The sequence below is a fragment of the Humulus lupulus genome, chromosome 3 (assembly GCF_963169125.1).
Source record: "Humulus lupulus chromosome 3, drHumLupu1.1, whole genome shotgun sequence".
NCBI lineage: Eukaryota > Viridiplantae > Streptophyta > Magnoliopsida > Rosales > Cannabaceae > Humulus > Humulus lupulus.
This window is the reverse complement of record NC_084795.1, coordinates 24,574,359-24,586,714: the sequence shown is the minus strand read 5'-3', so window position 1 is coordinate 24,586,714 and position 12,356 is coordinate 24,574,359. Positions and strand designations below refer to the sequence as shown.

The 12,356-nt window shown below is 39.3% G+C and overlaps 1 protein-coding gene across 1 annotated transcript; it reads left to right on the top strand.

Moving 5' to 3' along the window:
- The first annotated feature begins 7,637 nt into the window (after positions 1 to 7,637).
- On the top strand, positions 7,638 to 9,324 carry LOC133823801 (uncharacterized). Its single transcript, XM_062256650.1, has 3 exons — positions 7,638 to 8,320; positions 8,397 to 8,889; positions 8,995 to 9,324. Exons 1-3 carry the CDS (start codon positions 7,638 to 7,640, stop codon positions 9,322 to 9,324), a joined length of 1,506 nt encoding a protein of 501 aa, XP_062112634.1.
- The last annotated feature ends 3,032 nt before the right edge of the window (positions 9,325 to 12,356 follow it).

Sequence of the window (12,356 nt, the reverse complement as noted above, 5' to 3'; positions counted from 1 at the left end):
TTAGCGGTTACCTAGTCACAACCAAATATAACCTCCATTAATGAGAATCCACATAAATAGGGTCTTAACCTAAGCACCACTCTCGGGACCTCGAAACATGCCCACACGGTGAGTAGATTCGATCCCGGGCCTTAAGGATTGAAACCCCAAGTCAAAAACCCTTAAAAACATTCAAAACGGGACTTAGAAGGAACAAGGTAGCGCTACAGCGCTCAACCCCTAGCACCCCAGCGCTCTGCTCAGAACCACCCATATGCCTAAAAGCCTCCTGAGGAGCGCTGTAGCGCCCTAAGGTGGGCGCTATAGCGCTACCTCCAGACCCAAACTCCCCTGAACCGACCTTCTTCAACTCCTTCGATTCTAACTCAATTTCCAAGCTTCCAAATCCTATTCTTGATGCCAAATGAACCCAAAAACCATCCTAACACACCCCAAACATATCAAGCATGGGAACCCTAGCCAAAACTCCCAACAAAACCAAGAATTCACCCTAGAAATCTCAGCTGCAAAACAGAACCAGAACAAGGCAAACCAGAGAAAACCATGGTTAGAAACTTACCCAAAGTTCAGCTTATGACGCTCTTCAATGATGGAACACACTCCCAAACTCCCAAGGCTTGCTTCCTAAGCTTGAATCCTCAAAATTGGTTCAAAAACTACAAAGAAAAGTGAAGAGAATAAGGTACGGGAGAACTCTTAGGCATACTCTATTTTTCCACTATCTTCTTCAGCTATCAAAGGATATATCTATTCTAGGGGTGAAATGTCCATTTTACCCCTAGGTCAATTAATAGTTTCTAAAATCTCCCAAGGGCATATTTGATACTTCCCTCCTATCTCGTTAATCATAATTAACGCTCTCCAATTCCCGCTATTCTCAATAATCTCAAACACCAATAATTCACATCCTGTTACCCTATATCTCCCGGTAACGCTCTAATCATCAAAATCACCCCGGGACTCAACCCAAGTCTCGGCACTTAAACCTGTTGCGACTAAACCGCTAATCAATATTCTACGATCGTCTCATGCCGAATAGCTCGAACAAACCCACATTATAATGTGGTCTCACAATATATCATTGACATACAAACAAGTATACAATTATACCCTCAACGGGCCAAATTACCAAAACACCCCTGTAAAAAAATGTGGACTTATATGCATGCATTTAACATCATATTATAATATAATTCTCATAAACATGCATAAATACATTTAATGACATAATTAAACAGTTATGGCCCTCCCGGCCTACTAATCCAGCCATTAAACCATATTAGGGAGTCCGGGGCATTACATCTTGACATCTAGCACTACAATTCAAGACACACATAACTTCACGGTAAGGCCCATTCCATTTAGTAAATAAGTCTTATTATATATAATATATATAAAATAATTAAAATACAATTATATTTGTTTACCAGTATTACATTTATCCTTATGATTAATATATGATGTACAAATTCCTGACTTTACATAATTATATGTATATGTATATGTATTTATTATATCATAAAGATATTTATTATATAATAGTTACGTAAAATTATACTTATATCAATATATGTATATATGCTATACATATGTTTATTATATCACGGTAAATATTTTCTTTTAGTCTTATCTCATATATATATATATATATATATTGATTTTTGATTTGTTAGGATTATCCAAGTTCCACCCTAAGTTGCTCTCCACGTCGAACATCACACTTCAATACCACTCATCATTTTAGACCTTCTCCAGGTCGCTCCATAGAATTCTCAATAAAGAATGCATATTTCAAGTTTTTGCCAGTCGATGCTACTACTCTCCGAGCCAACTTAACTTAACTCAGAAAGTAAGGGACAAACTGTAGTGGCCAAAAATTGCACCAGGCCCAAATCAATTATGCCATCGGCCCAATCAGAAACTATAGCCCATTAAACACTAAAGAGACCATCAAGTTAAGTTCGTAAGAAACTACTCTGAACAACTAGACCCAGTCTTTGCCCCAAACAAACCTTAGCCCACTCATCAAGAGTAGTGTTGGACTTTGACTACTCTGTAAGCCGAAAAAGCTTTATAGCAACAAAACAAGTCAAAAACGTGGGCAAGGGAGTTGGGTCAATCTATAACTCACTCAAGAGAATAAGTCTTCCTTCTTTTCAGGAGGAAGATCGCTTCTCACGCTCACTCCTCAGTGGCTAAGCAACAGACTATTGAAAACTCTATAAAAGCAAGTTTCTGGACCTGAAGTGGGGGAAGGCATTTTGATTCAAAAACTCAATCTCTCTCAAATACTGTCAGACCGATCACTTAGATCATCCCTCACCACCACTTTACAGTGGATTTATTCACTTGTTGTTTACTTTCTTTACATTTTCTTTATTCTATACTTGAATTGCTTACTGACTTGACCATCGGAGTCCCTTCGGCTGGCACCACCCCGGTGTCCCAAGGCTTTTACGGTCTTTCTTCCTTTGTTCTACAGGTTGTCAGTGCCCGCGATCCATCCTTTCCGATCATTGTAGATTTCAGCCTCTACAATAGTCTAAGATAAAATTATTATTGGAAATAATAATTTTCTAAGTTGAGTTCGGGATTTTGAGAGTCTTATTATGGTCATTTTACCCCAAGGGCTCAAGTTTGGGCCAGGGTTGGGAATTTTAGATTTTGGTTTTTTTTTTCAAATTCCCTTATCTATATTTAAAATCTTGGTAAGGCATAAACTAAGACATATTGTCCCAATATGATATAGGGTCTAAACGAGATCGGAAATACTCACAAAGATATAATTCACGAAAGCTACGGACAAGAGGTAATTGATTAGTGCTCAAAAATGCAAATTTATCAGTTTTAAAGTGTAAAATAAATTAAGTTTTAATTAATATTTTCATGAATTTATTGTAATATATTTTATAATTGAAAATATTAATTTTAAATTTAATTTGTGTTTAATTTTCAATAAATAAATTGCATTTGGACATTAATAAAAAAAAGGAGAAGAAAGAAATAGTTAAAACTGAAAAAGAAAATGAAGGAAATGGCATTTTTGAAAGAATTTGGCCCAAACTGAAGCTCCAAGCCCAAGCCCAGCTTTTATTTCCTCTCCCCCAGCTGCCAGGTGTCATCCTCCCTTCGCGCCACGTGTCCAGGTTCCTTGCTCCTCCTTGTGCCACGTGTCCAGGCCATCATAATTTTTCTTCAGCATCAAGCCTCCAAGTCCAACGTCAAATACTCTTTCAGCTCCTTCACTCCATGTGCTTCAGCCTTTCCCAGCAGGCCCAATTGCCGAGCAAAGCCCAAACACATCTCCATAATCAACCTCCAATGACCCAATCCTCTCACGCCTCCTTCAGCATTCAGCAATTCCTCCAAGCCCAGCACCCCAATGAGGCCCAATTCAGCTCAGCAGCCCACCTACGTGTCACCCCTTCATTAGCTGGAAATGGGTCAAAACCCACCTCTGCCACCAACCACCATCAACCCATATTTTGTGGGTATTGGGCCTTGCAAAATTGTCATTTTGAGCTTTAAAGCTCATCTTTTTTAGTGTATTTGAAAAAGAGCATTTTGACCATACACCAAAATAGCAATGTTAATATTAATAATAAGATTTGATTTTTCAAAATCATATTTTATTATTAATATTTCAGATTTATTTTGTAAACCCCATTTTGTTGTTTAATTTCTTTTTAGTCCTTTTCTCCATCTATAAATAAGGACTCTTTCTTCATAATAGGTATGTAATTTGAGAGAAAAGAAACTATAGCAAAATTTCCACTCACTTTCTTCTCATATTTTCTTCTTATAATTTTGTGAGAATCGTGAGCATAATGGCCTAATCTTCCTAGGAAGGTTAGGGATGATTCCATATGCTAGTGATGTTATTTTGCTACTTTGATTTACTATGTTCTTAATGTAATATATTTGAGTTATTTATGTTCTTTCATCTCTATCTTTATTTACTTATGCTAATAGTATATAGGATTAGTCATGCTCTTTCTATGTACTTCTAATTAATAAAAGTAATATTGATACCTAATTTTATGTCTAATCTTTTATTGCATTATTGCCTTTGGGTATTTTGTCATTTTTAGATTTTTCATAAGATTAACATTGTGCTTTTAAAATAAATAACTTTATAACTCAAATGAACTTTTGTTAGAAAAGACTATGGACTTTAATGTTAGATTTTCCAAGTAAATGTTGGGAAGAGAACTATTTACTTGTGTATTTTTGTAAATTAAGTAACCAAGTAACTAAACAAGCATATGGATGATTCTTGAAACCTTTCATTTTCTCAACTCTTGATTACATCTTACCTTTATTTCACTTATCTCATTTTATCACTTTATCAAAAATACAATACCAAAATCTCAAACCTCTTTCCATTTACAATTTTATTTATTTCTTGTTACTAACTTTTTGTGTTATTTTCTACTAATCTTTTGATTTTAGGTTACCTCCTTGTGGATCGACCGCCTGATCTTACTACAACTACCGCTTAGTGGTAATCACATTTTGGGCGTTAAACATTAATGAAGTATACACCAAGAGTAACTTAGCTTGATTGTGATTGCAATTAATTGCTTGCAAGTTTGTGTGCTGCCAGTTAGATGTAGTTGTTATATATATGTGTGATTGTATGGCTAGATGTGCCTAATAGTACCCATCTGTCAGGGTTGAATGCACTTAGTTAAGTAAAGATATTGTAGGTGCAATATGTGAAATATTTGTGCTTTCCAAGGAAAACCTTGTGAGGGTGGGTCCCATATAGCCGTACAGTGGGGTTAGCCACTAAACATGTAAAGTCATCATGTTTTAGCGGAGTGTACCCCTTTGGTACAAGAGGTAAGTACTCTATAGGTTGTGGCGGCCACACGGGGATCATGACTATAACGCCCTACTTCTTTAGAGTCGTTACTAAGTGAGTTTAAAACGTGCAATTAACTCGCGAATTGAGATTTTAAGACAAAAGTGTAGTAAAACCGTAAACAGAGTCTTATACTTTGAAAATAATTCCATTTACTGAAAATCTTAAAGCATTTAACATTTGGGATCCCAAAATACTGTTTAGAAATATTTACAGCTCAAAAATATAACCATAGTCGGCTAAACAAAAAAATCTAGGTTTAGTACAATCATCTCCCAAAAATACCCCTGGTCGTGGCAGCCAGGCAGGCCAAACATGTACGCGTCACTTCACGCTCTCCGTACTCATGGTTGGTCGACTTTCCCCTTGCCCTTACATGCACCACAAAGCACCCGTGAGCTGAGGCCCAGCAAGAAAACCCTCACAAGCAGATAACATAAGCACATTTCACATTCAACATATAATTAAGCCATCATCAGGCTAAACACGTATGGCCATGCCGTCCCAGGCGCTTTACCAGGCTCTAGGTTCGCGGTCCACACCGTGAGGATATCCCAGGTATCCTTTAGGGTCTCGCCCTGGCAACTCGCACTCCGCGTGCTAAACGCTGCTCCCAGCCCCTTGCCGTTCTCAGCCTTCGCCGTTCCCGGCCCTCACCGTTTCTGGCTCTTTCCGTTCATTCACATATATGCACACTTAGCATAATTAAGCAGATACTTAAACACGTATAAACTCAATCAAAGGGCTACGCCCTACAACACAATGATATAGGGTCGTGCCCTGCAACACAAGCTCTATGGGTATAGCAGTTTTCTTACCTGTGTCTCGAGCTTTCCAAGCACCGATGTCCCAAGCACAGTCCCCTAGTCTGAGCCTCGCTGAAACCCTAGTCACAATGCACCAACAATATCCATCCATTAAATAACTTTGGGTCATAATTCTAGTCTCCGGGACCTTGAATTCTATCAATCCGGGTGATAAAATCCTTCCCGAGCCTTAACTTTTGGAATCCCAAGCCTAAAACCTCTTTAAAGCCCAAAAATGCACTAAGCGTCGCGGCCCCATGAGGCCATGCCGCGGCCCGCCCCCAACCAGAGACCTCCAACCCCAAAACAGAGCAAGCGCACCGTGGCCCAAGCAAGGGTATGCCGCGGCCCACCCTTCTTCCTGACCACCAAAATGCTCTAGAGGGTCGCGGCTCAGCAAGAATAATGTTGCGGCCCGACCCTTCGAACCCAGAAAAATCCTCCATTTTTACCACGAAACCCCAGCCAATTTACCCCAAAATCAACCTAACAATCCCACTCAATCATCACAACATTTCCAGAGCAATCCCAGCAGCAAAACCCAACAGAAACTAACCCAAAAACTCACCTAAATAATCAAGAGCAATTCCCAACTTAGCTTACATGTAACACTCTAAAATACCAGCAGCAATTCAACACAACTCAACACATTTAAAAGCTTACCTTGAGCAGAAATGAATCCCTGAATTAGGTCTTTAAGCTCCAAGCTTCTAGCTCCCAAAATCCAAGCTCAAAATCCTTAATCTTTGGTTAGTTTCCACCAAAACTCACTAAGCTTCCAAGAGAGAAAAGGAAACCGAGAAATAGATAGAGAAAGGGTCGATTTAGAGATTTCTCAATGTTTCTTATGTTTTGTTTTATTTAACTTAGTCTCTAAGGTTGTCTCAAGGCTCGGGGTACCAAAAACGTCCTCAAGGGCAACATGGTAAATTTCTCCAATTTTCCCTCCTAAACATTCTATCTTCAAATATATCTCCAAATATTTATTTCCATAACCCGATAACCCCATAAAATGTCTAATACCTGAAATACCCTTCGACTCGCTCCGAGTCAAGTTTTCGACCCCGTTGTGACTTTCTAGCTAACAGCTCCCTAGGACTGTCTCAGATTATGCAACGCAGATATATCACAAATATATCACAATTATTACAATTATCACATTTATGCCCTCAACGGGCTAAAATTACAAACATGCCCCTAACAACCAAACGGGGCCCACATGCATATTTAATTCACCTAAACATGCATCTCTAATCACATATTTATGCACACATATCCAAGGCTGCTGGCTCGTTTCCCTCTCTAACATGGCGAAGAGGAAGAAATCAGCAAGGAAGCCTATTACTATATCAGTTTCACAGAGCCTGCCTTCAATCCAAGAAGAAATTATGCTGGATCGAGATGTTGATGAGGAACTTTTGATGGACGGTCACAAACAGAAGGCTGATGTGCCCTATGTTGTTGAAGAGAAAATCTTGACGGAAGATGCTCCAAATACGATTGGTGATTACGTGAATGCGAGGAAGTCATTGTCTAGCTGGGCGGACTCCATGGATGCCAAAGATTTTCAAGCTTCAGCCCAGAGTCATTGGAAGAATTTTAATTCAGGTAATCTCTCATTTTCTGACCAAAAGCTTGAGTATACTGAACCATTGTTTAAGGATGGTAAGAAAATTTCCCAAATGGATGTTGAGGAAGTCAAAAGCCAGTCAGCGAATTGGAGCTCTGCTGTTATATGCATGGTGCTTGGAGCAAACCCACCCATGGCTGTGTTTGAAGGGTTTATCAAAAGGGTTTGGGGTCACTTAGGGATTGCTCAAATAGCTAGGATGACAATGGGTTTGACTATGGTTAAATTTAATGATGATGCCACAAGGGATCAGGTTTTGGAAACTGGAATTCTTCACTTTGATAGGAAACCAGTGATCATTCGGCCCTAGTCTTCAGATTTGAGTGCTTTTCGAATGATTCGGTCAGTTCCTCTTTGGATCCGACTTCAAGATCTTGGTCTCCAATATTGGGGAAGCAAATGCCTTAGTGCTCTTGTTAGTACTTTAGGTAAGCCGATCATGGTGGACAAGTTTACTCGGGAACGTTCTAGAGTTCAGTTTGCTAGAGTTATGGTGGAGATGGAAATTAATGATAACCCGCCTAGGACAATACAATTTTTGAACGAGCATGGCCAGTTAGTTGAACAAGGGGTAGAATATGAGTGGTTACCTGTGAAGTGCAAAACTTGTGCTGGATATGGCCACTCTATGGCTGACTGCCGTAAGGAACAAAAAGACCAAGGGATGCTGAAGGAATCTCATTCAAAGGGTTCTGATATGGCAGGGAGAGACAAGGGTAAGGAAGATACTGTTATCTCGACTTTGACAGGGAAAGATATGGGTAAGGAAGATGTTGTGATGCTTACTAGGACTTCTTCTGTGAAAAAGGTTTCATGTAATGAGGAAATGGTTGCTGGTAAATTACATCATAATAATGAGGTTTCACCAGATGAGAAGGGCCAGAGTGGGTCTAAAATAGTCTGGAAATCTCCTAAGAAGGTGGTTTATAAGCAGGGGAAAGTAGACAGAAGACAGCAGAGGGATAACTCAAGCTTAGCTGAATCAGGGAAGCCTCAGTCTAGTTACTTTTTGGTTCTGTAAGATCAGGTAGAGCGAGGGAAAGGGGGTTTAAGTGATACTTGCTCATCTCATGGATAATTGTAATGTTTTCAGCTGGAATTTAAGGGGTTTGAATGGTCCAAAAAAGCAGGTTGAAGTGTTGAATCTTTGTAGTAAGAATAAAATTGGAGTGGGTGCTCTTTTGGAAACTAAAATGAGGGGGTCAAAAGTTACTGAGATGATGGCTAATAGGTTTTTGAACTGGGAGTACTACTCTAGTTCGATTAATGAAGGCAGAATTCTTATAATTTGGAGGAGGGTCTTTGTTAAGGTTACTGTGATTGAAGAAAATAGTCAGTTTGTTCACTGTCAAGTTCGAATGGCTGGTTTGAAATTCCCTTTTAGTGTCACGTTTGTATATGGGCGTAACACGTTGGAGGAAAGGAAGAGCCTTTGGCATAAATTACCTATGAGTACAGCTGATGGTTGGATAGTGTTGGGAGACTTTAATGCAGTGTTTAAAGCTAATGAAAGGGACGGAGGGAAGCCTGTTTCCAAGGCTGAACTGGTTGATTCTTCTCAATGGTTAGCTAACTCTCAGCTTAATGTGATTACTCAAACAGGTTCATTTTATACTTGGATGAATAATCAAGAAGGCCAGGCTAGAATTTATTCAAAAATTGATCATGCTTTTGCTAATGAGAATTGACAGGATTTATTTCCTACTTCCACAGCAGTGTTCAAATGGGAAACAATTTCGGACCACTGTTCTTGCACTATATCTATCCAGACATTGGAATTTCTGGGTGTCAAACTCTTCAGGTTCTACAATTTCTGGGCAGACCATAGAAGGTTTAAAGATATGGTTATTGACAGCTGGAGTAAGTATTCTCAGGGGACTGGTTTAAAGGCTCTGTTCTTTAAAATGATGCGGCTGAAACATCAGTTGAAAAAGTTTAATAGGGATCAAATAGGAGATATTGGATCTCAATTTCAGAAGGATAAAATAGAGTTTCAGGATGCTCATTCTCTTGCTCAATAATTCCCTAGAGATTTAGCTATCCAAAATGCAGTCAAGATAGCTGCTGAAGTGTACAGCAGGCAAGAGAAGATGTATTATAGTTTTCTGACTCAGAGAAGATAGATTGGCTAAGGAAGGGAGACTCGAATACAGCCTATTTCCATGCTTACTTGAAGAAACGAAGAGCTGAAAATCGGATAGCTTCGTTTATTAATGAGCAGGGCAATTTGGTAGATAATTTTTCTGAGGTGGTTTCTCATTTTTTGAACCACTTCAGGAGTATTATGGGAAGACCCAGTTCAGTAAAGAAGAAGATTAATATTCACTGTGTAGAGCTGGGTCCCAAACTTAATGTTGACCAGCAACTTTCCTTGTTAAATCCGTTTTCTCATCAAGAAATTAGAGCAGCCTTATTCAGTATTCCTAGCATTAAATCCCCAGGCTCTGATGGTTTTGGTTCAGGGTTTTTCAAGGTTATGTGGCAGGAGGTTGGGAATGAAGTTTGTAGAGCTATTAGCCAGTTTTTTGATACAGGCAAAATCCCTGAGGAGTTCCTTGACACCATGTTATCTCTGGTTCCCAAGTGTGAGAATCCTTCAAAGGCTAGTGACTATAGACCGATTGCATGTTGTTCTACCATTTATAAGTGTATATCCAAGCTTATTTGTGTTCGATTAGCTAAGGTTCTTCCCATTTTGGTTCAATCAAATCAGGGGGTGTTTGTGAAAGGCAGATCTTATTTCAAGATCTTATTAAGAACTATGGGAGATCAGCTGCTTCCCCTAGGTGTGCTATTAAAATCGATATTAGCAAAGCCTATGACACTGTCGATTGGTGGTTTATTGGTGATCTATTATCTAAGTTATGTTTCCTTGAGAAATTTATCAAATGGATAATGGCCTGCCTGACAAACACCTCCTACTTATTACTTATGAATGGCAGGGTTCAAGGAAAATTTAAGGGTGAAAAGGGGCTTAGGCAAGGGGATCCTTTGTCTCCCCTCTTATTTGTTTTAATCATGGAATATCTAACTTGGAGGCTCCAAATGGCTGCTCTTGACTCATCTTTTAGACACCATCCGATGTGTAAAAGCTTGAATTTACTTAATCTTTGTTTTGCAGACAACTTACTCTTGTTCTACAAAGGCACAATGGCGTCTGTTCAAGTGCTGAAGAAAGCCCTTGAGGAGTTCAGCTCTGTTTCTGGGCTGGCAATTAACACCAGCAAGTCTCATGTGTATTTTGGAGGGATTCTAGTCGAGGACAGGAAGAGGCTTGCTACTGAGTTGCAGCTGACCGAAGGCACTTTTCCCCTTAAATATCTTGGGGTCCCTATGAGGCCAACAAAATGGAAGCATGAAGATTGTGACATCGTTATTCAAAAGTTTAGAGTGTGAATTCATAGCTGGGCTAGTCGGCACCTATCCTTTGCTGGTAGAATTCAGCTTATTCACTCTGTACTGTTTGGGTTAAGAAACTATTAGATGGGGATATTTACTCTTCCGCAGAGCATTATCAAGGAGATTGAGAAATTATGTCGAAGCTTTCTTTGGGGAGTTAATGGAAACAGAAATAAAATCCATTTAGCTTCTTGGAATAAGGTCTGTCTCCCAAAAGTTTACGGTGGTCTTGGGTTTAAGAATGCCTTAGCTTGGAACAAAGCAATCTTAGCTAAGTACATTTGAGCAATCACTGAGAAGCAGGACTTGCTGTGGGTTAAGTGGATAAATGCAGTTTATTTAAAAGGGGCAGAGTTCTAGTCATATCAGATTCCATAAGACACTAGCTGGTATTGGAGAAAACTTTGTAAACTCAGGGATATCTACAGCTATGGAGAGATAAAGGCTGCTGGTCATGCTGGGAAGTTTCACCCTTCTCAGTTGTATAACAGTTCTCTCTGCCAGCAGCAAGTAGGCTATCACAAAGTAGTTTGGTGCAGGCTGTCTTTACCTAAACACAGGTTTATGCTTTGGCAAACTGTCAATGCCTATCTTTTAACCTGTGATAACTTGGTCCGGTTCAAAGTGGTGCTCGATTCTCAACTTTGTCCAGTCTGTGGAGTGGTCAATGAGACCCATGGCCACTTGTTTTTTAATTGCTGTCTGTCTAGGCAAATTCTCATATCAATTTTCAGCTGGCTGGGGTTTCAAGCCTGGCCAATTGACTATCTAAGCTGGCTGGTTTGGCTATCTAACAAGAGGTCTGGAGTGATAGCAGACATCATCTTTTCGGTGCTAGCAGCTGTGGTGTATGGAATATGGAGGAACCGTAATCGTTGTGTATTTGACAGTTGTTCTTGGTCAGCAAACAACATAACTAATGATATAAAATTAAGGGTGAAGTATAGAATTTCCATTGTAAATAACAGGAAACTCTCAGCCCATGAGCCGAGGTTTTTAGATAGATTAACCATGTAATTCTTGTTTTTAAGGTTTTTGGCTGTTTCTTTTAGTTTGCGTTGGAGGGTTTTTTCCCTTTGTTTTTGGTTGTAAGTTTTGACTGTCTTGTTCTTTGTTTGATTTGCTAGTTGATTAATGAAGTAACCTTCTTCTTGATCAAAAAAAAATATTAAATCACTTATTGCCCTCCAGGCACACTAATCGAGGCCCTAAGCCTAATTAGCAAATTTGGGACGCTACAATGACCCCATAGATTATTTGATGGCTCAGTTATATATTCTCAGTATACTATGCAATACTTTGACTTATGTGAATGTTCTAGACGTGTTGTTCAATTTATAATTTCCAGTTGTGCATTACTGTTGTACAAAGTTGTTTTGATAAAAGACTTGTAAGTTGTAGCTAGCTTCTTTACTAAGTGTTGTAGCTCATAAGTTACTATGTGTGTGTAGGTAAGGGCAAAGCTTAAGAAGCAGTGCAACGAGCTAAAGGGGATTCTGTCTGAAGTATGCATACTGTGAAACAACCGACCTGTAGAGTTGTCAGGGTTCTCTTAAGCCTTCCGTTGAGTCCAGTAACAGTTTTATCAATTTCATGTCCACTAGTTTTATTTAACGAAGGCCCTATGGCCACGGACATTTTTGATTCTTTCTTC

Bases quoted from the DNA above. Each gene is read 5' to 3' on its own strand.
- LOC133823801 (XM_062256650.1), top strand. From the start codon at position 7,638: ATGATTCGGTCAGTTCCTCTTTGGATCCGACTTCAAGATCTTGGTCTC. The intron at 8,321-8,396 runs GTAAGATCAGGT...TAATGTTTTCAG, and splicing joins TCTAGTTACTTTTTGGTTCT to CTGGAATTTAAGGGGTTTGA. The intron at 8,890-8,994 runs GTGATTACTCAA...GAGAATTGACAG, and splicing joins TAGCTAACTCTCAGCTTAAT to GATTTATTTCCTACTTCCAC.